Source organism: Cucumis sativus, chromosome 4 (genome assembly GCF_000004075.3).
Source record: "Cucumis sativus cultivar 9930 chromosome 4, Cucumber_9930_V3, whole genome shotgun sequence".
NCBI lineage: Eukaryota > Viridiplantae > Streptophyta > Magnoliopsida > Cucurbitales > Cucurbitaceae > Cucumis > Cucumis sativus.
The window spans coordinates 16,327,776-16,354,652 of record NC_026658.2 but is presented as its reverse complement, the minus strand read 5'-3'; the positions used below and the strand labels follow the sequence as shown (position 1 = coordinate 16,354,652).

At 29.2% G+C, this 26,877-nt stretch overlaps 3 protein-coding genes and 1 long non-coding RNA gene across 6 annotated transcripts; all 4 read right to left on the bottom strand.

Moving 5' to 3' along the window:
* Positions 1-1,871: 1,871 nt before the first annotated feature.
* Positions 1,872-5,923, bottom strand: LOC101212149 (probable serine/threonine-protein kinase PBL1). 2 transcript variants are annotated; one of them, XM_031884658.1, is made up of 6 exons: positions 5,701-5,923; positions 5,096-5,186; positions 4,140-4,820; positions 3,316-3,573; positions 2,978-3,103; positions 1,872-2,798 (listed from the first exon to the last, which is right to left on the bottom strand). In XM_031884658.1, the coding sequence occupies exons 3-6, from the start codon at positions 4,767-4,769 to the stop codon at positions 2,166-2,168; spliced, it is 1,647 nt and encodes a 548-aa protein (XP_031740518.1). In that variant the 5' UTR covers positions 4,770-4,820; positions 5,096-5,186; positions 5,701-5,923; the 3' UTR covers positions 1,872-2,165. The 2 variants fall into 2 exon arrangements, with proteins under 2 accessions (XP_031740518.1, XP_004142681.2); XM_004142633.3 differs by lacking the exon at positions 5,096-5,186 and having other exon boundaries at positions 5,701-5,922.
* Positions 5,924-8,911: 2,988 nt separating this feature from the next.
* On the bottom strand, positions 8,912-12,886 carry LOC101206934 (RING-H2 finger protein ATL74). 2 transcript variants are annotated; one of them, XM_011655420.2, is made up of 2 exons: positions 12,239-12,882; positions 8,912-9,118 (listed from the first exon to the last, which is right to left on the bottom strand). In XM_011655420.2, exon 1 carries the CDS (start codon positions 12,795-12,797, stop codon positions 12,255-12,257), a length of 543 nt encoding a protein of 180 aa, XP_011653722.1. In that variant the 5' UTR covers positions 12,798-12,882; the 3' UTR covers positions 8,912-9,118; positions 12,239-12,254. The 2 variants fall into 2 exon arrangements, with proteins under 2 accessions (XP_011653722.1, XP_031739744.1); XM_031883884.1 differs by lacking the exon at positions 8,912-9,118 and having other exon boundaries at positions 12,086-12,366; positions 12,509-12,886.
* Positions 12,887-18,830: 5,944 nt separating this feature from the next.
* Positions 18,831-20,142, bottom strand: LOC101205706 (non-specific lipid-transfer protein 1). Its single transcript, XM_004151647.3, has 2 exons — positions 19,676-20,142; positions 18,831-19,035 (listed from the first exon to the last, which is right to left on the bottom strand). Exons 1-2 carry the CDS (start codon positions 20,038-20,040, stop codon positions 19,023-19,025), a joined length of 378 nt encoding a protein of 125 aa, XP_004151695.1. The 5' UTR covers positions 20,041-20,142; the 3' UTR covers positions 18,831-19,022.
* A 2,012-nt stretch (positions 20,143-22,154) lies between these two features.
* LOC105435256 lies at positions 22,155-25,406 on the bottom strand. Its single transcript, XR_969277.2, has 2 exons — positions 22,839-25,406; positions 22,155-22,763 (listed from the first exon to the last, which is right to left on the bottom strand). It is a non-coding gene; the product is annotated as an uncharacterized LOC105435256 (long non-coding RNA).
* Positions 25,407-26,877: the final 1,471 nt, after the last annotated feature.

Here is a 26,877-nt window from a genome sequence, read left to right as displayed (position 1 = left end):
AAAAGTCTTTTTGAGGTTCTTTGCTTGAAACTTTAATGTCACCTGATAATGTTTTCCTCTTTTTCTTTTATGTTTTTGTTTTTCATTTTTCAAGAAATGAACTTGTTGAATAAAGGCTCGTTTGTTAATGTTTTCCATTTTTCGTTTTATGTTCCTTTTTTTTTTTAGAATAAGAAATACGAATGTGTTTGATAACTTTTTTTACTTCTTGTTTTTTTATAAAAAAAAAAAAACAGAAATAGAAAATATGACGTTAGATAAATGTTTATTGTTTCCTTATTTTCTTCAAGTTTTTTCTTTTTTTTATATTTTACTCATGTTATTTAATTCACCTATGATTCAATTAAACATTACACCATTCACTTTATCAAACCTAGATAGGGAGGTCTTCTAATAATCTTATGAAGATCAAGATATGAAGGACAAAGTTGGCGAGAAGGAAGACAAAAACTCACGATAAAAAGGAGGACTGAAATCCATGGCGAAAACACATATTTGACGAAAACTCACCGCAAAAATCCAGATGCACGTGAAGAGGAAAACCCCAGATTCGGCTAAGAGGAAGATGGCGAAGACAATGAGAGGAAGAGGAAGACGATGGAAATAAGAGGAAGAAAAAGGAAACCATGTGGAGAGTGTTTATTTGGAAAAAATGATGGAAATAAGAGGAAGAAAAAGGAAATCGAGTGAAAAAATGGAAAAGGAAAAGGAAATAGAAAACTAATTGAGAAAAAAATACAAATAATTGAGAAAAAGGAAAAGAAAGCGATAAAAATAATTAAGAAACGAAACTAGAGAAACTACTTTTATTTTGTTCTTGATAATTCATTATAAAATGGGAAACGTTTTTAATATTTTTTAGAACGAGAAACAGAAAACGTTATCAAACACATCTGTTTTTTAAAAAATGAAAACAGAAACAGAAAACAACGAACGAAAATGTTACCAAATAGGACTTAAACTCTCTTATTTTTTTGTTTTTAAAATTTGAGAACCATTTTTTAAAAATGGACAAATTTTAAAAAACTATAAAAAGTAAGTTTCATCTATTTTGTTTCAATATAACTATTTTTTCTTGTTCTCAAAAAACCTTTTGGAGGCTGATCCAATCAGCATGCCTGGGGTCGTGGCTTTGGCTTCTGTTTGAAGGATTTACATGGGAGGAATTGTTATTAATCAAAAAAGAAAAAGAAAATATTTGTAACATATAGCCAGTTTTTTTAGAAATTTGGATTAATTTTCCTATATATTTTCAAATAGTTTCAATATTTTGCTATTTTTAAAAATATCTCATTTATTTATTTAATTTTTAATCTCATTTGCCTTACTTCTATTTCTCTTTATATTATTAATATTTATATATTAGTTTAATTTTGAATTAAAAAATCTCTTTATATATCAAATTAAATTTCAGTTTTCAAACTTTTAATATACAAATTCTTTTTTTAAAAAAATTATTTTACCATATGCATTTTTGTATATTATTTTAAATTCAATTTTAGTTACTATTGGATTTAAAATCAGTTATATTACAACATATAAACTTTTTTCACTAAAAAATTCATTTAATTTTTTCACTTGGCTTTAATAGATCAAGGTATGTTTATATGAACTTTTGATGATATTTTATAATATGTAATGTTAGATATTTTTTTATATTATATTATTAAAAAGGAAAAAACAATTATCAAACATGTTTTCGTCTTCTTTTATTTTATGAATATGATACAAATTTAGTTATCAAATATATTTATTTCTTTTTTCTTAACAAGTGGAAAACAAGGAATAAGGAATAGGAAACAAAAATGTCATCAAATTGAGCCCTCTAATTAAATGACATTTTCAATATGCTTAAACATTGATCTTGCTGATCAAAGCTTAATCACATAGTAATCTCTTCTATAATTTGGAAGTTTGAATGTTCACATCAGGGGAAAAAGAAAATGCCATGAAGAAGAGAGTAGTTGGAGAAAAGTGTATAGATTTACATTAAATGACATTGTTAGAACTATATCTACACAAAAATAAGCATCATATATATTTATGGGGGGGTTTTTTCCTTCCATCTGCTGTACATTGTGTTGAATCAATCACCAGAAGACCATAGAAGAAAATAAAGAAGAAAAGTTTAATAAATAATAAACAAATAGTATAAATTTTGAATATCAGTACCCTTCAATTCGAGGTCTTCGAAGGGCAGATGCTGATGATTTTCGCCTTTCTTGTCTATCGAAATCCTCGAAGGAGAGGGTCGAACATAACCGGGGTGGGAGTGTAGGAGACGAATTTCTCCCTCCAGGTGAAAGAGATGGGTGGATTCCAGAAGGTGGAGAAGGTGAGAAACTTAATCTGGCTGCTGCTGGTGTAATGATTCCATCAAGGCTTGGTGATCTTAGCATCTGTTTTGCAGGGGATGCAGCAATGGGTTCTTGTAGAGGGAATCGGCTGGATTGCTTTAGATTTTGGATGATCTTCAGATGCTCAACTACATTTCTCATTGTGGGTCTTTCTGAGGGATCCTTCTGAAGACATTTTTGACCAATGTCAGCCACTGTCCTGGCTGCCTTGGTTGGGAAACGCCCTTTTAATTGAGGATCCATGATCAACGACAATCGACCATCATCTGCTAGGAACGGTCTGCTCCACTTAACTAAGTTCCTCTCTTCTTTTGGGTAACGGGAATCGAGATTTCTTCGTCCAGTTAGCAATTCTAGAAGAACAATTCCGAAACTCCAAACGTTGCTCTTTGGAGTAAGCAGCCCCCTCTCCAATGTCTCCATTGATAGATATGCCGATCCCTGAATATGTACAGATATGAAAAGGAATCAACAGTCTTGCATTTGGAATGGTTGAGCGAAAAAGGATGGTTTAAGAAGCCAAGATAATAGCATGTACCAGCAAAATTACCAGAAACTCTACCACAGAGGGCAAAATTAAAGTTAAAGTTTCACTGTAAATATAAGAAACAAGAACTCACCACTGAATTATTAGAGATCTCTGTTTCGGGTGTAGGAATTTGTCCAACACAACCATATCCAGAAAGCTTGGCACTAAAATCCTTGTCAATCTGTATGTTGGCAGTTGAAAATTCGTTGTACATTGCCTGCAAATAAAGATCACATTCAGCATTAAAATTCTGTTTTGCTTCTTTAGTGACTGTGTTACGTATGTTGGCTGGAAGAGAGTGTACAGAATGATACTAATAATTATCTTGGTCAATTGAAATACATCCAAATCAAAATCAGTTACGAAAACACAAACTCTAGGTTCAAGTATTCAGTAGGAAAACAAGTAAATGGACCTCTAAAAGCTCACCTGAAAAGGTCCTTCTTCATGCAAGAAAGTGAGACCTTGTGCAGCACATAATGCAATCTTTATTCTTGTATTCCAGTCAATAGGTGGCCCATCTGACCTCCCATACAATAGACGATCTAAGCTTCCATGAAAGAGCCTCTCGTACACTAGCATTCTCTGCCCCGAACCCTCATGGCCGTGAAAGCCAAGCAATTTACAGAGGTTTGGATGTTGCAAAGATGTCAATGTACTAACCTCAGAAACAAATTCCCTAAAACCCTGAAGTGTAGAATACCAAATGTATTAGAATTTTCAATTTCTTCACGATCACAGAGATATAAAACAACTAAAGTTATCCCTAGCCTAGGACTGACAGTACAAAATACTTCTTGAGTTCACTTGAACATGATAAAAACTCAGGCTCTACTCCTGAGTTTTTTTGTGCACTAAAAAATGCATACATGTGCGAGAACAAAAAGGACCGGTTCTGAATTTTCATGGTAAAAAGCTAATTCTCGGTGCAATCTTTTAAACAGAAAATCAGGATGAAAAGTGCAAAAGTAAACAAGCTACCAATTTACAAAGACTATAAACAGTTAAACATCCTTAATAAAAATCTCAGTTTTCATTAAAACAAATGAAAGTACGTAAAACAGGCTTAAAAAAACAAGCCCACCGGATGGAGCCACAATACTGGCTTGTTTATAACGAATAATTAAATCTAACCAACTCTCAAAACACGTCATGTCACTCAACGAGAGCTGCAATGTGTCAGACTTCACCAACTACATGGGCCATTAAGAAGGGAAACATGCACTAGTAGTAGACCAGACTTTATATCTTACCTGATTGGATGGATGACGGAAAGTAACAGTGGCTTCAAACTTCTTTGAAGTTGAAGTGTCATCACCAAAAGAAGCCCTATATATTAAAGAAGATAGACTTTCTGAAACACAAGATTCAGCAGAAAAGTTATGGCAAGCAGCAGATATTTCTTCATATGAAAAATTTCTGACAGCTCCCACAGGAGGTAGTGGCAAAGGTCCAGAGGAATACAGAGGACCAGATGATGCCACTGACTTAAAGCTTCCAGTATTCTTTAGGGCCACAATAACCTGGGGTGATGGAAGAGGAAGGGGCTGAGGACTTGGAGATCTTTGTTCCTTACTGAATCCAAATCGGCCAATTGGTTCTTCTGGCTCCTCATATTCAACTGATGAAAGAGCGTCCTGTTCTGCTGCATCAAGAGATGACGGAGCAGACAATGTTCGTACTCTACTTCCAGCAGCTCCATTAGCTGGTTGTACAGGTTTCACTCTGGTCTTAAAACTTGGTGGTGCAGACTGCAATGTACGGGTACGAATTTGAGGTTCAGGCAGCTTAGTTGGCACAATTTCTTTAGACTTAACACATTTGTCATGAAGACTCTGTGAATAGTTTTTCTTCTTGCTCTTTAAAGCTGGGAAACACCCCATCTTATGTTCAAGATGGAAGAAATGCTAACAAGCCACGTACTCTTAATCGCCCTACAAAAAGAAAGGATAGAAAAAAGGACTAAACCATCAATTAAAAGACAAAAAATCAACCAAATTATAAATTAATGAACCCGAAAACAAAAGCTAAACTATTGGTGCATTCAAATTCAACTATCACCACGAAGTGACTAGACATTTTGAACGTCGAAACCCAGTTTTGCTTTTCAATCGCCCTTTTTGTTTACTGCCAATCTTCCACACATAATAAAAATCAAAGAAGGAGATAAAACAATCAACTAATTTAGCAATACGTCAGAAACAATTACCATCTCAAACAGTGAAAATTTCTGAGAAACCCATATAAACCCCACGAATAATCGAACAGAAATTCAGCTGTCACCAAAGAGAGCATCCATCCTTCCAAAATGAAAAGGAAAAAAGAACATGTTCACAAATTGAAAAATCCCAAATAAATCTCCTCCAGCAGACAATCAAAGAGCAAACTCCAGTGCTCGATACCCATTAACCTTTTCATCTTCAGAAATGGCAAGAATAGGCAGCACCAAATAAAAATAATCGCAAACTTCTAACCATGCCCACAAGCTCAATTACCCTAACTTTTGGGGGAAACCCCATTATCCATTTCATATTAATCAAATAAGAAGAAACAAAACAAAACCCCATCTCCATGGCGAAAAAAACCCATTACCCATTTCACCCGATTACACAAAACCAAGCATCAAATCGCTACAATCACAAAACAAATAAAGAAAAAAAGCCCATGTGCATCTCAACATCCAACAAGAAAAACAGAAGCCAGAAAAGAAAATGAAGGCAACACAGAAAGAATCCAAGAGTGAAGAAGGTTTTGAACGAATTGAAAAGAAAAGATGGAAGTAATTGAGAGAGTAAAGAGAAGGGTGATGAATACCTGGAGGAAAACAAGTGGTGGAAGGAAGAGTAAACAGATCGGAGGATTGAGAAATGAAGGGGATGGGAAATTGGGGTTTCCGAGAAAGAATTGAAGTCTGAAGAAGAGGAAGAAGAAGGATTGAGAGCAAAAACAGTGAAAGAAAGGGGAGAATGATTAAGAATTAGTTAGGAACAGAGGGAGAAAGAAAGAAAGAAAGAAAGAAAGGCTCCAATGAACAGTGGTCAAAGTTCTCACCAAAACAGAACAGACTTGTTGTTATTATTATTATTATTATTATTATTACAATTTAATTAATGATATTTTTATAAAAAAAAAAAACAAAAAAGTTATCTTTATTTAATAATGGTCTCTATAAATAGCATATTCCTCTCCTTATGACCTTTTTATCCTCCTCACCTTCTCATCCCTTTTTCTTGTTCGTTTTTCTGTTTCTTTTTCCTTTTTCCTTTTTCCTTTTTCCCAAAATAATAATAACAACAACAACAATAATAATACTCATATCATCTTAAATCATTTTTATTTTTATTTAAATCTACCAAAATCTCAATTTGTGTTTATAACTTTCTTAAAAAAAATAACTTTTTCGTTTAATAGTTTTTATTTGGTTTTATATTCTATTAATTATTTGAATTTTGTTTTAATTTCATCATGTATTTGAAGATTTATAATAAACTTTATTTTAAATGATAATATTGTAAAAATATTTATAAATATTGTAAAATATCTTAATTAAATTACAATAAAGGGTGATATTTTGTCATTTAAATATTTTAGTTCATTTTACTATATTTGAAAATTATTTTATAATAATGATGAGAACTAATTTAACTTATTATTTTTAGATTCACTCATGAACATTAGCTAAAAACTTGAGTGTTAGTGAAAAGTAAAATAAAAAGACAAATCTTGAAATTTAGAAAGAAAGAAAAAAAGGTAAAATTGTAAAATATTGAAACTCATTCTTAAAATCAATCAGAAGAGTTGAAATATGTATGAGACACGAAAATCAAATCCAAAACTTATCAATATGTATTCTCTAATTTTTTTAACTTTGTTATGGACTTTTAAACTTCTAATTTTACGTTGAATAAGTTGTAACTCCTTTTAAAATTTAAATGTTCATTTGTTTGATTGAACTTTTAGATCTCTTACAAATTCATGACCTATTAAACAAATTGATGGCTATATTACTAACAGTAGGGGCACTTTTTTTTTTTTTACTTTTTGTTTTCAAATTTTAAAGTTATTTTGTTCGAGAATTAATGGTTTATGTTCAAATATTAATGATTAGACTAATTTTTTAAAACCTTTATTAAGTAAATAATATTGTTTAAGCTTTTAAAAGTTTGTGAATATTTTTTAAAAAAATGAATGAATTTCATCCAAAATTAGGGGACAATATTTTTAACTCAATATGCATTTTGATTTTACCCTAAATGTAAATTTTAGAGACTTTATTTATAATTTAGTCATTTTGTTTTTACTAAATTTGCAATTTGATTTTATTTTTAAATATACGATAACATGCATTTAAACTTTTCAAATAAACTAGGTTATAATATTCAATATGTTGTATTTCCTCAAAAAAAAAAAAAAAAAAAAAATCAATATGTTGTATTTTTGTTTAGCATCCATAAAAAGGAGAGAATGAAGCTACAAATACCTAACCATTTGAGTTTTGGTTGATTTTGATAATACATTTTTGTGTATTGTATTTCACAAAGTTTTGGTGTGTGATATCACATAGATTTACATCTTGAAGGCACATGAATTGTTTTGATGCATACGTGCCCTCCTCATTCAAACACCAAATTTGGAAGAAAAATTAGGTTCAAAATTTTAGTCGTAGACTTTAATTTCCAACCATTTACTCCCTATAACTTTTATTTTAATTTGTAACAAGTCCCTACACAAAAATACTTTTCAAAATTATATGTCAAATTTTATTAGGTAAGTAGGGTTTGTCGGGTAACCTATTTGTTTTCTTTTTTTATTTTTTAATTTAAAAAATATGTAATGCTTTCACAGTAAACTCTTCGACTCAAATATGCATAGTTTGAAAGATGGATGAGAAGTAAAGTTCACAAAAGGTTGGGATTCATTTTGGAGTTGGAGAATCTCCCTCCCGACTAGATTACAACATTTTCTTTTTTGAAATTTCAAGTTGGGTCTTCGTTGGTATTTGCTTTTTGCTCATCCGCAACGTTTTTTTTTTCGTTTTCCCCTCAATTTGGCCAGTTGAATAGGATCAATGGTAAAGAAGAGGAATAAGAAATTAGAGTTCTTAGTTGTGTAAAGCCATTTTTTCTCGGAAAAGAATTGAATTTTTGACCAAATTTAATACACAAAAAATCTACTATTTTTTTCCTTTTCAAAACTTGTTTTGGTTTTCTAAAAATATTTTGTAAAAAATAATTAAAAAAAGTAAAAATAAAAATATCAACTTCATATAGCTACCAAACAAGACCTTAGGTTCTTTTTTCTTTTTACAGTTTAATAACTTAGACTTTATAGTTTACAGACAAATTTTATTTATAATCAAGTTATCAATCTACACGTGTAACAAAATTTACTAAATCTTCATAATACGTTACATGTTGGTGACCAAATCGCTACAAATTTAAAGCACATAAAGTATGAAAGTTTATGGTTTAATTTGTCACAAGAAGTTTGAAAATTGAAGAATTAAATCGTTACAAACAAAAAAGTTTAATGAATCCAAAATATGTTTTAGAATAAATTTGTGTGATATCTCAGAGCATGTTTGGTCGATGAAGAATTAAAATTTTAAAAAGTTCAAAAAACTTCATAAAATGCACGTTCATTTTAATGAATGAAAAGAATGTAAAACAAGATATAGATGATCGATAGAAAGCATTCCCTCTAATTTTCTAATTACGTCAAAAATAATGTTGAGAAACATAACTGATATTATGATATTAACGTGTTGAATACATATTCATTCAAATTAAGATGTTACCATAACGATTCATTTTCACAAGACTAAAAAGATCCCTAAAACACATTTATTGTGTTTTCTTAGTACAATTACTGATTTGGTTAACAAATCAAATAATCTCTTATAAGTACATTTGAGGCGAAGATGGTAACCTTATAGAGAATAACTCATTATTTCAAAACATATACCTTTTAAAAATGACATTTATTTTAAATGTCAAAATAGTTAAAAGAAATTATAAATATAAGAAATTTTAACTATTTATGGAAACCAGATAATAATAGGTGTCAATGTAGAAGGATAGGTTGTTATTTATAAATATTTTGATTAGTTTGGTTAAATTTAAATTAAAAATTTTAAAATTAAGAGGTAAAAGGCATTACGAAATGTAAATTTTGGTAAATAATAAAAATATAAAGAAGAAAGGATGAAGATAAGGATGATGTCCACAGCAATCTGAAAAGAAAAGAGAGAAACAAAATAATGAAGTGTTAGAAAGGAAAGAAAAGGGGAGGGGCAGAAAGGTAATTTAAGATAGCAAGTAGATTAGGGAGGTGGCAGCACCAGTCAAAAGTTTGAAATTTATAATCTTTTTTAATTATGTTTTTCAAATTATTAGATTTTTTTATATAAAAAGAAAACAAATAATAATATTTTGTATAAAAAGAAAAAAGAAAGAGAAAACATGTTCCCCACATGGTCAAAGATACCTATCAACATAGACCTTTGACTCCCCACGTACACCGTCAGATCAATACTAATCAACAGATCAACGGCCACCATGCAATACCCTTTCAATTATAGCCTGGACCCACATATAAGAACCTCTTTCTTGTCTCATCAATAAATTTCATATCAATTTATACTCTAAATTATTGTGATTTGTTATAGTCTAAATATATGATAAATTATTATTATTTTGGATATTAATTAAAGTATAAATGGATATAGAAATTAGAAATCCGTAAGAGAGCTAAGGAACAATGAAGGGCGGCAAAAATCCCGTGAATTTGTGGATGTTTCCACCACCGTAGGTCGGCGGTGGCGCTCGGCCCCACCGGCGTTGTTTAATTTGGACTTTCTTTCTCAACCTTTATTTATTATTATTATTATTATTTTGTTTTAAAAAATGTATTTTTAAAAAGTAAGAGTATGATTAACACCACGTGTTTTTTTTCTTTTTATATTATATGAAAAAAGAAAGATTAATGAAATATGAAGTCAATTAGTTATTGGATCTTGCAAATATGTATATTGATTTCATGTTTAAAACAATTGGCCATTTGTTTCAAATTAATTATTACCCTAAAATGTGAATGCCAACTTTATATTATCTTATGTTAATTAATTTTTAATGACTTTATTGAATGTGTTGTGCCCTTGTGGACGATGTATTTTTAATTATATAAATGGGTTAAATTACGTGCTTGTGTGTTACGTTGAATTTTAAGTAAAATGTTAAATTGTAAAAAACGATCATCAACTTTGAGGATTGTGTTCAAATATTATTTAAACTCTTAATTTTTTTTAAAAAATGGTCTTTAAATTAAAAAAAATGGTTTAAAAATATTTTCACGGTTAATTTTGTATAGAAATTGTTATAGTTTTGTTACAAAAATAACCTGAAGCTATTGGGATTTAAAAAGGTTAAAAACTACCTCCCTTAGTTCATTTTTCATGGCAAACGTTGTAGCATAAAAAATAAAAACTAATATTTTAAGAAAAAAGTTGAGTCATAAAATTCTGCAAAATTTCAAAATAAAAACTTTTTCTTAAAATATACTAAAGCAATAATTAATTTTTAAAAAAACCTCACATTGATAAAATGGTCTAAGTACTTTTTTTTTTAATTTGACAGTTGACTTTCAGTTAATTAAAATAAATATTAAGATTTGTAGTGTTGGTGATTAAATAGTCAACTAAAATTAAAACTTAACTTAAAATTTTGGAGGGTGAAAAAAATGTGAAACTTTTCTATTGTTTATGAGTAATTTTGAAACAAAATTTTAATTGTTTTCGTCCAAAAGTAACGACAAATGGTATTTTTGAAAGTTTAAAAGTATTATTTTAAACTTTTAAAAGTTTACGATATTTTTGACGCAACATACAAAGTTTATTGCATTTTTTATAATTTAATCTTAAATAAATGTTATATACATTATGAGTTTGTTAGACACAAAATTTATAACTTGATAACCTACTAGATACAAAATTAAAAGTTTTATGATTTATTAAACACTTGTAAAAGTAAAAATCTTATTAAACACACTATCCATTTGGAAAGTTAGAAGATCTATATGTCAAACAAACATATGAATTAATTTATAGAACTAAATTTATGATTCAAGTCTATAAATAAGTGGATTTTACCAGCTTGATCTAGTTAACTATAGAAGTACACGTAAAAAGATTCTTACTATTCACACAATTTTTAGAGAAGTGTACTTCGAATTAAATATGTATCTAACTTGATTTGAAAAACAAAGAGCGGCAATTTTGATTTTCTTTGTTCTTCAAACGAAGAAGAATTCTTCTATTTATAAAGTTTTCAAGAGATGGTCTAACCATTTGGCCAAGTTAATTGGAGTTTTGGGATTAGTTAACATCTACACAAATTAAACCTATTTTACGAGTTCAATTGAACCGAATTCAAAACATTATTAATAAACTACACCAAATTAACAAAATATTTGACCATATATAATTTTATGAAATGGTAAACATTTCTCATTCAAAGCTTTCACTTGTTAACATGGGAAGATCATATCTTCATTTTTACGTTTGTTGTAGTTCAAAAAACAGCATGCACACATTCCAAATGTTTGAGTTATTAATGGATATCTTGTAAGACATGTATGTGTATATATATGGAGGGAAGTGATTTTGAGAGTTACAAAAGTAATTTTAAGAGCTCCAAAACCGTTGGGAGCTACAAATCTCCCTAACTTCAACCCTTCATTTTCTATAAGACTTTTCATATTTCTAGCCCTTTAATTTTGGGCCATTTCTGCTATCCAAAGCCCAATATCATAATTGAGATAACTTTTCATAGCCGTTCACTTTTCCTAAAACCTAGTGCAAAAGAGATGGACCTTTTTTTTCTCTTCAAAAGTTTTCTATTGATTATTAAAACTCAAATCTATCACTACTTCAACATAACTATGTTTACGTTGATTGTTTAAGTTCAAGTACTAAGTTTGAATGAAAAATAGGAACATTTGATTTCTTAATCCATAACACATACTTTAACCAATTGAACTATGTTCTAGTCGAAGTTGATAATATATCTTGAAAATTAGTTTCATTAAAGAAAAGAAGAGAAGATCATGATCGTCTTTTTACCTATTCTCCACCTAGAAAGCATTATTTGTGTTAATATATATTTAGATTTTGATGTTTTAAGTTGCAATCATACCATTTTAGTTGAGTAATATTTCCATCCATCTTTTAACTACTTTGATTAAAACTTTCTTTTCAAAATAAGCCTACATAATAAACATAGCTTGACAATAAATTAGAAAAAGAGTAAAATGCATTTAATAATTGATGAGTTCATTGATCCCAATTGCCAATTACCTTCATCCATCCACTTCTAAATGGCTGCGATCAGTATTATAATTATATCATCCGACCCATCATTCCCCGCCCGCCGCACCTCACCAACTCCGCCACTGCCACCATCCGCTACCGTCTTCACTGGCAGACTATGGCGACAATTAGGGCAAGAGGAATGGGAAACTAACCAAGCATCAATACAGTGAACATGAAATCCATGGTTACATTTGGGCATAATCCTCAAACCCTCACCACTTTCGAATTCACCTAAACAAATCGCACATTCCGTACCTCTGATTTTCATTCTCCCTTCCCCTTCGTAAACCGCCACCGGAATCTCTTCCAATTCCTGCCTCTCGACTCTTGCCGCGGCGGCGCTCCACCACCGCCGCCATATGCAGCGGAGAATTGAGTTCATGACGAGTGCGCCGACGAGGGCATAGAGCAGAGCCGCTAAGAGGATCACCATGTTGTTGTCGAGAGTCGTGTGGGCTGGAAATGCTGGTGGCGGTGGACCTTGAACATACTTGGTGGGGGTGTGGTGGGTATTTGGGGATATAGTTTGTGAAGAAATGGACATTAAAAGTATGGGAAGTTTTGTGGAATTTAAATGGGTTGGGATTTGATTTGTTTCTCAGGTAGTTTATATTTAAAGTTGTAGAGTGTTATGGTTGAAGATGATGGAATGTATACCTAATTTAATATTGGGAAAAATATCATCTTAATTTAAACTCTCAATTTCCAACCTACCCAAATTACATAGTTTTTTTAATAAACATCACATGAAAATTATAATTTTTCATTTAAATTCTTTATTAGACTTTCATTTAATCATTTGAAGAAGTCTTCCAACTCGTTATAAAGAGGTTAATTTATACTTACTATCCAAGCTAATAGTTTAAATTAATACAATTATTAGTTATATGTTTAAAATTTGATACAATGCCCAAAATTTGTCCTTATACTGTTTAAGGATTTATGTCAAATTAGTCTCTAGATTTCTAGATTGAACTAGGAAAAACACATTTGATGGCCTTTACGAAAGACATAGACATGGCCTATGGACTTATATAAAACAAGAAAATTTTGTGAAATATCTTTTCCATGTTGTAGTTAGTAAGATGTTTTCGTTACGATAAGAGTTTTAGGGATGAAAATGAACTTATTTCTTCTAAAGATATAATGAAGTATTTATAGAAAAATTATGATCTAGGATAGGTTTTCGAGTCAGATTAAGGTAATTCTAGCATGTTTTGTATATCAAATAAGAAGGGTTATCTTGGTGGAGAGCAAGGGTGAGGAGGGCATGAGTTAAAGTGTGTGAGAGTTTGAAGCTGAAAATACCCAAACTTGTAATTTGAAGTGCATGAGTTAAAGAGAGGCAAACAAATGCAAAATGTAATGTGTGTTTTAAATAGTTAAAAGTTTAATAAAAGAAAAGTATGTTAGAAAGGAGCTTTAATTTAGGTTTGGAAAAGGAAGGTAGAGATTATAATAAATGTAAAAAGGGATTGATGAGTAACAAATTAAAAGAACAAAATCTTAATACCAAAATTGTGATGTAAATCATACACCTCGTATACTTGTAAAAACACTCAAACTTCCCTTTGATGTTACCCTTTACCACAATATCCCTTCCTTCTCTCATACTCCCATTCTTCCTAACACTTTTTTCCTTTTCAATCTCATTCTAAGTTTAAAATATTGTTTTGGTCTTTACCATTTCAATCAACTTTACATATAGTCTTAATTAAAAGTTATTATTTTATCAAATTTCATATTTTAAACTTTCTTTTATATATTTACGATGAGATAAAAAAAAGGTAATTTGTTGAGATAAAAGGAGTGATTATTTTGCTAACCAAACAAACTCTCTCTCTTCACATGCAACAAAATAACACAATTAGAGAAAACGTTCATACTTTGTTTTGTGCTTTTTAGATTTCTTCTGCTTTTCTCTCTCAGCTATGTATTCTTTCTTCAACCTTTCCTTTCCTTTTCCCTCTTCCTTACTTGCTACTTTTTTTTTTCTTTTTATTATAAATACAGCTAGAGAAGATATGAAACATAATCTTTTTAATGGAAAAAAGCACATTCTAATTAGAAAAAAAAAAACAAGAAAGAATACTTAATTTGACTTTGATTTTACACCAACCTCTTAAAATCTCATTTATTTTCATAAATAAGATTTGACTACTTTTACATATATTTTTTTAAAATATATAATCTATTGTCATAAATATTTTATTCAACTTTTATTATTTATATTTAATCTATTAATTATTTAATTTTAAGATTCCCGTCCGTCAGATATGGGATGTAAATATGTTACATAATTAATTCAATTAGGGAAGATTATGATAAAAAGTTTTAAAATTTCTTCTAATATACTCTCTCTCTTCCTCTGATCTCTATCTCTCCATTCTTTCTTAATTTCGTCATTTCCTTCAAATTTTTAGTAAATACATGTTTGTTTCATATTATTAATTTTGTTTTTGAAATTATGAACTATAGTATGCTGTTAAAATTTTTCGGCGAAGTTTTTCAATTAAAAAAATTTACGAATGAAATATATATGTCACGTATTTTACTAATTTTTGGTTTATAATCATGATATTGCATCCATTTTGCATTCTTTTTCATATATTGAAAGTTAATTTGATAATTTCTTACAGTGTCAGAAACTGATTTCGATTTGAATAGAACGGTATATATATGTATATATTTTAAATAGTATTGTACAATGATATATTTATATTACATCCATTTTTCGATGAGTGTATATGTACGTTTTAAATAATATTGTACTGTGATATTTGATGTATAATCATTGTACGATATTATTTAAAATATTTACGAGTATATATTATTCTATTTATATCTCACTATATATGTATATACACGTATGAAACAAATATGCACTTACCGAAAAATTTGAAAGGGATGAACATAATAAGAAAAAATGGATGGAGAAAGATTAGTCATAGAGAGTATATATGAATAAATTGACTAAAATAAACTAGCAATAAATTAGGAGAAATTTTGATTAGAATCTTACCATAATTGAATGAACATATTTACGTAAGATATCTAATAAATGATAATCTTAAAATTAAATAAAAATAAATATGACAATAGATTATATATATTTTGAAAATAGGGATCTCTCCACCTTCGGGTTTTTTTCTCTTTGATATTAATATTAAAAATGGATAGTTTTGTCATTTGGACTCAATATTTGTGTAAATTTATAGCCCACTAGAACTTTTATGAAAATTATGACAATATTACATTCAATAGGTAAATAAAGATCTCTATTTAGACTATTTTAATTAAAAGCCTTTCTAATTATTGTGAGCTTAGACAATGGTTATATAACTAATAATGTTTTCACTTAGTATCAAATTAAATCATTTCTAGTGGGCTAATATATATATATATATATAATGTTAAGTAGGCAAACATAAATGGTCTCTATTGTGTATAATGGTACTACAAGAAAAACTACCTACTATGACAGTTGTATACATCTTAAATTAAAAGGGGAAGAAAAAACTGTTACAAAAGCTAAAAAACCGCGTTTTTGGCTAGAAAAGACGTAATTTTTCGGATTTCACTTTCCGCGACAGTTATTTGGTGTCATAAAAGATACAAAAATAATTTATTTAATTTATTAAAATAAAATTTATTTTAAATTAAAAGTTTATTAAAATTAGATTTTTTCCTAATTCTAAAAACATTAAATAATTTTTTTACTAAAATAAAACATCTCCAAAACCCTTTCTCTACCTCCTCCTCCTCCTCTTCTTCTCCTCTTCTTCTTCTTCTTGGTGGAAGATCCACGAGTCGCCCCTCCTTTTGGATTTTTCCTCCCTTCCGGTAACCATCTCTCTCCCTCTCTCACGCACGTTGGAAACGACGAGACTATTTGTCAATGACACGCCCAAAATCCCCCTCTTTCTCTCCTTCGCTGACGCCACTGCCTAACACCCCTTGCACTGCGAACTCACAGATGAATCTCAACCATTATTTCTATTGTTTGTATTTATACAGTATATTAACTTGAATGTTTTTATTTTACCCACAATGTGATATATTGATGGTTCTTTTTATGAAAAACATCTCTCATAGTTTTGCTTTTATAGGAGATATGTGTTTGTTTTTATATATATATAAAAACATCCATCATATTCAATAGTGTTGTTTATGTTCATTTTTCTAATTTGAATCTACATTTTTTCTTTATGGTTGGCTATGTGATAAAGCATTTTGGTAGCTTACAATGTGTTTGATGACATGCTTCAATGAAGCATTTGGTTGATTTTTAATTGATTTTTGTTTGTTCTAATTAGGAAATCAAGGCCAAGGGAGATTTCATGGCTATGAGCTGAAGCTTCGAGAAAAAAAGAATGAAAAATGAAATGTGAGATTTTAAACTTTGATGGTGTGTAGAATCTTTTTGTTTGTCTATGAATTTCCTATGTGAATTTGAGTACTCTTGATTTTTCTACTGATCTTTTGTTTATGATTGCTATTGAGTTGTATCGTAATTGCATGATAGTTATAGCATAAACAAACTATATATATAAACTTGAACACAAGTACTTGTATCTAAGTCATTACTAAATTGTTGTAATTTGGTTACTCTTCATTTACTAATGATTGAAAGATTAAAAAAAGTTATGAATGTTTTTGCTATGAGAAAGAATTTTCACTACGAGGAAGAAATGAACTCTTTATGTTACTAATGAACTTATCTTGATTTATAGGAAGCTCTAATAAACCATCAATTTAAGCAATTGCTTTGGCCTTGTTATAGTTGTGAATTTTATTTCTTTTTGTTGGTGTTGGAAGTCAGTATGCTATAATGGTCCTAATCCTCTTAGATAGAGAGAAGTATGATATTTGTGAGGTAAGACATTTGCTATTAAACCTAAATGCATCATTGAATTTCATTTTTCATTGTTATTATCTTTGAAAAAGAAGTCTAACCTCCAATCTCTTTTTCTTTGTCTATATTATGATCTTGCAATCTTGGAAGCATTACAGTTTCTTTTGTAACATAAAGTTCTTTTATTTTATTTGGATTGAAATTATGTCTTGCTTTGATTGAAGGATAGGGGAAGTGATTATTGATAATTATAGGTATGTTCTCTCTCCCTTTCTTACAATAAGGATAGTAACAACAAAAATTACTACATGTTCTTCTATATTGAAAGAAAAGACAAAAAAAAAAAAAGGTGGTGAATGAAGACTTTGAAAATTCAAAGACAACAATGAAGACGAAAGCTTTTTATTTATTTATTTATTTTTATTTTTAAAATAAGAGTAATGTCATTGATAGATGAATGAAATAAGGGAGAACAAACCCATTCAATTGTTTCAAGCTCAATTAGGTTATATACTTGCCACAATATGATTCGAGTGCAAAGCAAGATGAGAAAGTCAACCTGATAGCAACAAGGCCACAAAACCAACCCAATATATTGAATTTTGGGAGAGCAATTACCTTAAATTTACAACCTTTTCGAAAACATTAATTGCATCATAAATAATGGAGTGTAGAAACTTGAATTATACTTCAAAGTGGATGCCTAAACTCTACTCAATTATATATTATTGTTGGTTCATTTCGAGTTTATAATGCCAATGCCATAATTAAGTTTGTACAACTTGCATATCCAATTTATATAACAGACTAATTAATGATTTTTATAAGTCTAATCTTTTAGTCCTTAAAAATAGTAAACCCTGATATGCACCCATGATTAATAATTTCCTTTTCAGTATTCAAATTCTATAATTTATGCTCGTTTCTTTCAAACGTCCTCATCACTAATTTTTACCTTTATGAAACATTTATTTATTTTTACCAATTTTTTGTAATTTTCAAAAGAGATAAAACAAGAGTAGAAAGTAGATAACAAAATATAAAAAATTACGAGCTAAAATAGAAAAAGAAAAAAAAGCAAGCAAACCCACATGCTCCATATGAATTTTAAGTTGTATTCTCTTATCAATCATGTTATAAAAAACTTAATTCCAAATACCTTTTTATACACTTCTTTTAAAAAATTATGGTTTCCAAAATAAATAAATTATTACTCTTTATTAATAATACATATTCGTGCAAAACATGTTTAAATGATCATAGAGAGAACAATTCATGTTTTTATTTATTAATTTAATTCAATAAAGTTAATTTTTACTTCGATTAAATAATATATAATAATATAATAATTTTAATGCAATAATATAAAATATATCAATGCGTTTTTAAAGTTTATAGCAACAATAAAAGAAAACTAAAAATCCAACAAAATCTAGTATTTTAGGATTAAATTTAAGATGAAATTGAACCAATTTCAAAATATAGAGAATAAAATGATAATTTACAGAAAAATCAACTTAATTAAAAAGAGTTAACATATTCATATATTCTTTTGTGACCAATATGCTCTCTCTGTTTAACAAAATATAGGAACCAAATATGTTCTCTCTGTTGTTTTTTTTTTCTTTTTTTCCAATTGATCTATATTAAAATTAATGTGAGAATCATTTTGAAGAATAAATAGTTCTAAAACACACATGTTATAAATTAAAATTCACACAAATTTTTAAGTAAACACTAACATATATTTATATAAATTTAAATTCTAACCATAAACCCAAGTACAAAGGGTGGTTTTCAAGTAGATAATATTACAAAATAAAGTTCATAATTTGTTCATAGCAAAATGCTAATCTCCCCATTTATTCTTCCAGCGATACGACCTCGTCGTGTAGTGTTGCTGCTTGATTTTCCTCACATTTTAATGCTGCAAAATAATAATAATTCCCACGTAAATTACTTAGAACCTTCTTAAACTAAAATAAAGTTAATAAGTACAAAATAAGAAAAAAATGGTTGAGTTTTGAGTAACATTTTCAAACAATATTTTAAGTTGTTCATTTTATGAATTTTGAGTATAGTTATTTACTTGATCTTTGACTATTAAAATATTACAATTTTCTTACTTTTGAATTAAAGTTTTTATTTGGTATTTTGATTTAAAAGTTTTACATTTTTGTTTAAGTTTTCATTCTACACATTTATGTTCGATATTTTATCACAATTAATTTAAAGACATTGAAATATTTATAATCTAGGATTAGTGTGAACTTTTCATTTTTCATTGTTTTGTTATCTAAAAGTTAAGCACAATAATAAAGGGAGCATTAATATTAACATAGTAAAGAGTGAAAAGGTAAACTTTTGAAACTTTATGGAACCAAATAATTAAAAAAATGTACATGAAGAGTTGAAAATATGAACAAAATGTAAAAGTGAATAAGTGAAAATTAAACTCAAGATGCATAGTTGAAAATATGAACAAAATGAAAACTGTACTCAAGACTTAGTCTCAAATAAAAAGATCATATAAAGTAAAAATTTTGAGAGAGAGAGAAATATATTACGTGTTACAGTCAACATTGGGGTTGATAGAGTAGGGAAGAGTGACGCCACACTTGGTCGGAAGAGCAGCAGCATTAGCAACATTTTGGCCATTATACTTAACGCCATTCACCAATGATTTCAAGCATCGACATACCGCCTGTCTATCCGGCGTTGTGCGAGCTGCCGTGCTCAACTGTTTCACACCACTGCAACAGTTAGACGACGGGTATCCTCCGCCCGTCACGTACGAAACACATGGACGCAAATTGGTGATCACTTGGTTGCACGATACGACTGCCTCTGTCGTCACCCCTCCACCTATCACGGCGTAGAGAAATGTTACTGTCAAACCCAACTTTAGAATCGTGATTAAGTTACTCGCCATGATGTGTTTACGAAAAGTAAATAGAAATTTGAAGGAGTTTGTAAGATGAGTTTGAGTGTGAAGTGGGAGAGCTTGGGGAGTTTAAATAGAATGGAAAATGAATGGGGGATGGGATTGGTAGGTTTGGCGGTGATAAATGCAGCTTTCGATTGGTTGGTGATAGTTTTAAAACGCCACCTACTAACGTTTGTATGTTAAATGCTTTGCTTTATGAGTAATGGTGTAGTGTAAGTTTTTTCTATGTTTTAGATCCAAGGTTTTTTCGTTAATCACCTCTTGAATTTGTAATATTAAGTAGGGTTTGTTTGAAATATTTTTTTAAATATTTAATTAAAAAAATAAGTCATTTTGAATCACTTTTATCGGTCTGAAAACCACTCAAAAAAAAAACTTTTGAAGTGTATTTTAAAAGTAAATTTTCTTTTATAAAAACAGTTTTAACTTTAAAAAGAGCAATCTAAAAGTACTCTTAGTCTATTGTGTATCGAATATTGAATAAAAAATACACAATAGAATAAAAATATTTATATATATAGATCTATTAAAATGATCATAAACTATTAAGACTAATGAAAAATAGTTTTTTATAAAGATTTTTTTATGTTAAAAGACTGAAATTTTATGCATTTTAAAATATAGTAACTCAATTGTAATTATATATATTAAATTTAAAAAAATTAAATGGTTATAAATTTGAGAGTGTAAATAATTTTTAACATTTTTAATTTAGTTTTTTTTATATTATTCTTAAAAAGTCTATAATTTTTGTAAGGTCTATTAATTTTAGTTTTTAAGCTTTTTAAAAAAAGAAAAATTTCACACTCTAATATTTAAAGTTGTATTAAATTTAAACTCTCAATTTCTTAATTAGTAGGAATGTCAAGTCAATTTTTTTTTTTTTCTTAGTTACTATAATAAAAGAAAATAAACCATTTTTCCAAATATTAAAGATTATATATCGAATTTGAAAACACAAAAACCAACTTTCCACTCAACTTAAATCTTTAGAGTATAATTTTGTTTTATTGAGTGGTTTATAAAACCTATTTTGTTTTTTTTTTTTTTGAGAAAAAAGTAGTTTATAAAACATTAATAACAAATAATCAATTACTAATTTTTAGGAAAGAGATTTCGTTATTCAAGAAAGAAAAGTTTTCGAATATTCTGACCTTTACATACTGCAAAATAAAAAAAAACAATTGAAAAGGAAAAATAGTTATGGATGAATTATGATTTTGGTCCATATAGTTCATTTTCTCATTTTATTTTAGCCTATACTATATTGTCTTAAAAGTAAAGAAAAAGTGGTTTTAAATTTTAGATATTTGAAAAAAGAATGAAAATTAGAAGTATTTATTAAAGCTTTAACTATATTGAAGTATCACTTAAGTTGATCTTTTTTGTCGGTTTTTAATTAATGTGTTTTGGAAAGAATTAAAAATAGTTATTTACTTCCCAACCTCCTCACAGTATCAAACCCATCACATCATGACACGTTCCTTCATCCCATAATCCTCACTCTTTGTTAGAAACTGAATTACTACCCTCCACGTCCTTTACAGTATTTGAAGTTTTAATAGCATGTAGTTTTGTTGGTTGATCTTTAAGTTTTGGATTCTCAAATGTATCTGACCTTCAACCTGTTGTTCGTTGCGCATGATCAAATATCTCAAAATTAAATTAAATGTTTGTGGACTTATTTGATGGACGTTTGAGGACTAAAAATTAGAAATGTTTGTGTTTGAAGTATAAGATTTGGAAATCTGAGTTTCTATGTGCTAGTTTTACATTTATGGGTTTAGCTAGCTTGTGTAGTTTTTTTTTTTTTTTGAAATGCACGTTCTAAATTTTATCATGTATCAATTATTGAATTGAAATGTTTTTTCTCTCCAAATTTTGTTCCTCTGATTCAATTTCTTTACCGATCTATTGATTTTTCATGACAATAATATAAAAACAATAAACTTTTAACATTCCATAATAATAATTTTGATTTAAGTCGGTCTAATTAGGAATATAACAAGTCATTTAATTTGACGGAGTTTACAAAAGTTCTAGTTAAGCAATATTTAAAAGGGTCTAGTATGTTTCAAAAGTAAGCATAACCAAAATGGTTAAACAAAAATGAAAGTTAAGTAAAGTTACATTTAGTGATGATTATAGTTGTCTTCTTAAGATACACATGCATTTTATGTACTTCCATTCTGCTGGGTAGTCTGTGCAACATCATGGGATAAGGTAATAGAGACTCAACTACAATTAAACAATCGTTCACGTTCATTCCAAGAATAGTCGGTAATTTAGCATAATAATTGTTTATGTATGTATGATTCTATTTCTATTTTTACTTTCTGCCATGCAACAATCTTTCCAATTTTCTTGGAAGTTTCTCGCATGTCTGTACGAAATGTGTCCATGAGGTCCTCTGAATATGACCGCATTTTCTTACTTAGCCTAGATGATCTTGCATCATGTGCCATACTTGTTGGAGTGGATGACATGTCCTGCCCAGATGGTGGCTCAAGTATATATGAATTTGGAATATCAAAGTTTCCGAGATTAATGTCCATGTCATCTTCCTCAATATCTTTTGCAGTCTGTGAGTCCATTTCAACGAGTGTCTTACATCTACCACCGGTCGCCCTATCTCTACCAAACACAATTTTCAAGTCATACAAGTAAGGAAATGGTTTGTTCAGTAGACCTCGAGCATTGAGGTGTCCCTATATGAAGTTAACAAACGTAGGTATATTATAATTTACTTTTATAGAAAGTATGAATTATATTCATCGTCTTACCTTAACCTAGTCATCGAACACATGTTTCTTTGCCTCAGTGCACTTTCATTCCTCATTTCAACCAAACTCACTACATGCTGGCCCCATCATCTCTACTATGATAGTGAACTGGTTCTTCAAAATTTTCACTTTTCGACTCTAAATTGGAGTTACTTGTATGTTGCTTCCAAGAATTTTTTCTTTCGTTAGTTTTTGAACATGTACCAAATATCTCGATTTGAATGTTTCATTATCAGCCCTCTAGCTACATCCTTCTTCCACTAGTTGTAATAATCACTCAACTAATGCCTCATCCTCAATGATTGTTCACTGATGCTTAGTGGCTTTTGAATTTGTCAACACCATCTAAATTGACACTTGAATTTTATAAAAGTTAATGTATACAAAATCTATAGATTGACATCTAGATAACTTAATTCTCATAATTTAAAGGGAACCCCCCGTGTATTTCTAACTCCAATTACACACAAAAAATAGTTCAAGTACAAATCATGTGATAAAACAATATAAATTAACTTAGAAAGAAAAATTTAATATTTCAAATTACATTTCAAACAAAGTATTCTTAAAAGTTAAAATAAATAATATGACAAATATAACACAACCATAATATACAAAACATAAACGTACTAACAAATAAATTAAAAACGCAAAAGTTCATGTACAAATGTGGAAAAGAAAAGAACACATTATGTAATGGTGAATGTCTAAATGTGCGAGGCAAGACAAGATAAAATATCGTTGAAAGTCACCTACCTTGTATACAAAGTTGCTTACTTCATGATAGTCGGAAAAAAAAAAAAAGTTTCACACTAACAAAGCAAAATGCACATATACCCCTAAACAAAATATGAAAGAACATGGAAAAACAAAGTGCGAAAAAATAGATGTGTTTAGGGAGAATGGGAGAATGGTATGGGAGAATGGTAAGACCTCACCCTCAATAAAGTAAATTTTAGATACAAAACATAGGAGTGATGTGTTTAGGGAGGATAAATGATCTATTTATATTAAAACAAGTGTTAACCAATAAATTTTTAGTTTCAAATCACTCAATCACAATTAAGTATAAATAAAGAAATAATGCTGAATACAAAAACAACTACCACATATACAAATAAAAATATAAAATTTCCAAATTTAAATCTCTCAACTACCTAATAAACATTAAAATTATCCGATACAAATACAACTACCACATATACAAATAAAAATAAGTTTTTCAAATTTAAATCTCAGTCAACTATTAGAAGTAAACATGAAAATTATTCACAGTAAAATCCCTCAAATCCATCTATTTTGTCAAATTTAAATTTCTCAACTATCACATGGACTAAAAAAAATTAATAAATAATAGCGAAAAAATAATTTATAAAAGAACACATTAATATACCAATCAAAACAAAATTGTGAAAATAGTGTGAGTAAATTTTCCATAAATACATAATCAATGGAAAAAAAAATCAATAATAATGTATGATCCTTTTTTATTCAATAATAAAAAGAAGAAAAAACATTAGTGAAGATGGTAGCTAAAATTTGAGAACTTAATAATCATAAAAAAAAACCTCGCCCACCAAAATCTGAATCATCCAAAACCAACAATCCCTACCTCTAAAATTATGGTAATTTAATGTTGTCTATCAAAGGATACACAACTTCTAAAATGCAACAAAAGGTGGATTCTATCATTGGAAGGGAGTTTCTAAGACAATGAATAAACAAAGATAGTAGATAGTGGCTTTAATTGAAAAGCAACGCTAGATTACAAATAAAGTAATCAAAATGTTTTAAAACTTAATCTTGAACATCACAGACCGTAAATTATAAACTTTGAATTAGAAAAAGTAATAAAAAAATCGTTAATAGATTGGTCTAAATGAAAGTGTCTCTTGTAAGGCATTAAAGAAAAAAAAAATTATTACAGAAAAAAAAGAGCATTATAGAAAATAAAAGACATTATAGAAAGAAAAAGAAAAAGAAAAGGCATTACATACCTGAGGAAGCATTAAGAACCAAATGCATTACGTACCCGAGGAAGCATTAAGGATCAGTTAACTAAACCTACAACTTCTTCTTTCCCTTTTTCAATAAGACCTCAGTCGGTTTCCTTCGTGTGAATATATCAAAAGTTTTGGGTTCTGATTTTCTCTGCCAAAATAAATCAGGTAATCGACCGTAAATTCGATCTTTCCTCCGCTGGGATTCAATCCCTTCTACTGGAATTCGATTTCGGCCGCCAAAACAAAGCACCTCTAACCCTTACTTCTTTGAATGAGAAAAAAGAAAGATATCGAAAGAGATCATAATTTCGATTTCCTTCACTCAAAGAAATCAGCGACCCAATTTTTGCTTGTTATTATTCACCTGGATGAAAGACCAGATGCCAACAAGGGGAATACATGAAGGATATGAGAAAGATGGGTGAGAAGATGAAAATATTAGAGTTTGAATGAGAAAGCAGAGGAAGTAGATGAAAAGAGATGTGAAAGGATTGATGAAAGAAAGTGGAGAAAGACTTTTTATTTTTTTATTTTCATGTGTAAAAAGATAAAACCCTTCCTTTACCCCATTTGTTAAGCCATTGAGTTTACTCCATGGATCAAACATGGGTTTGGCATCAATCTCACCTAATTTCAAACCAAGGGGCGCAAAACCCCAAGTGACATTTAAAAAACTTCCAAAACAAAAAAAAAAGTTGGCTTTGACATTAAAATCAAAGATCAAGAACAGTAGAGTTTAGAAGAAGTTAGAAATTTATTACTCATATGTATCCTAAGGTTTCAAAATTACCACATAGTAATAACATAACTTATTTGGTTTAGGGGTGTTCCTAGTTTCATGTTTGTCTAGAGACGACTTCTATTTTGATCGAGGTCGAGTAACTCCATTAAGTCGTATTCTGGGCCTAAAATAATCTTTTGGGTCACACATGCCCCATTACGTATTTGGCAAGGCTCGACTAAGGTCAAGCACATCATGCTTTCTTCTTTGAATCTCATTGGAACAAAGAAGAAAAAGGTAAAGAATGTCTACTTTGTCGGAATTAAGTGGTGGCATCTCAACCGGAAAATCTCCCTTTTAGGAGTTGAGGAATTGTTTTCGGTTAGACAACAATCCTTGAGTTGGTATAACTATCATATGACTAACCCTATGTCTCCCTCAGTGTGGACGACTTTTAGCCCCCTTCTCGAGTTCGAAATAGAAAGCGTCATGAATGTAGAGCAAATCATTTTTTCTTAGGTCAATTTTGATAATAAGTCGTCACCTTCGAAATGTATTATAATCTTTTCTACACTTTATATTCTTATTTACATTAAATTTCAATTATACCATTCGATCCAAAACACCCATAACAATATGTGTTTGTGGTCCAAACTAAAATATGTTAGATAAAAATAATAAACACATAAACAAAAAAGGAAAGAGATGAGAGGTAAGTTGAAATAGTAAACACTATAACAAAAATGAATTTAACATAGTAATATTATAGTTAGTCATAGGTTATAATAATTGAAAACAATCGAGTTAAACACTCCCATTAAAATACACAATAAATCCAACTTCACAATTATCTTCTTGAAAAATTTGTGTCTTGTTGGGAAAACGGGACACAACCAAAATACGAAAGTCGAGAACGTATCATATTAAAATAATAACCTAATATATAAATAATATAAATAAAGAAATAAGAAATTTAGAAAAATAAGAAAATAATTAAGAAATCAAAATCTCATATTTTTCCACTATCTCCCTTTTATTTTGAAATCACCTAATTCAAGTGTGTCTTACAACTCCACCAAATGTCACTGTTTATAGGCAACTAAGAGATCATATTTACTTGACAAATGACATGAGTGTTGTATGTTTAATGAGATGACCATTAAAGACACATGGCTTGTTTGATGTCCATCTATATAATAACTAATCTTTATAATATGTCTAGTAATTTTTTTTAATTCTATAAGTGGAAGTGTGTGCCTAATCTTTAAAATGAGTAAATCAACTTTTTCTTATGTGAAACTTCTCCCTTTTTTTT

Bases quoted from the DNA above. Each gene is read 5' to 3' on its own strand.
- LOC101206934 (XM_011655420.2), bottom strand. From the start codon at position 12,797: ATGTCCATTTCTTCACAAACTATATCCCCAAATACCCACCACACCCCC.
- LOC101205706 (XM_004151647.3), bottom strand. From the start codon at position 20,040: ATGGCGAGTAACTTAATCACGATTCTAAAGTTGGGTTTGACAGTAACA.
- LOC101212149 (XM_031884658.1), bottom strand. From the start codon at position 4,769: ATGGGGTGTTTCCCAGCTTTAAAGAGCAAGAAGAAAAACTATTCACAG. The intron at 3,574-4,139 runs GTAAGATATAAA...TCTACACTTCAG, and splicing joins TCCGTCATCCATCCAATCAG to GGTTTTAGGGAATTTGTTTC. The intron at 2,799-2,977 runs GTGAGTTCTTGT...GTACATATTCAG, and splicing joins AGATCTCTAATAATTCAGTG to GGATCGGCATATCTATCAAT.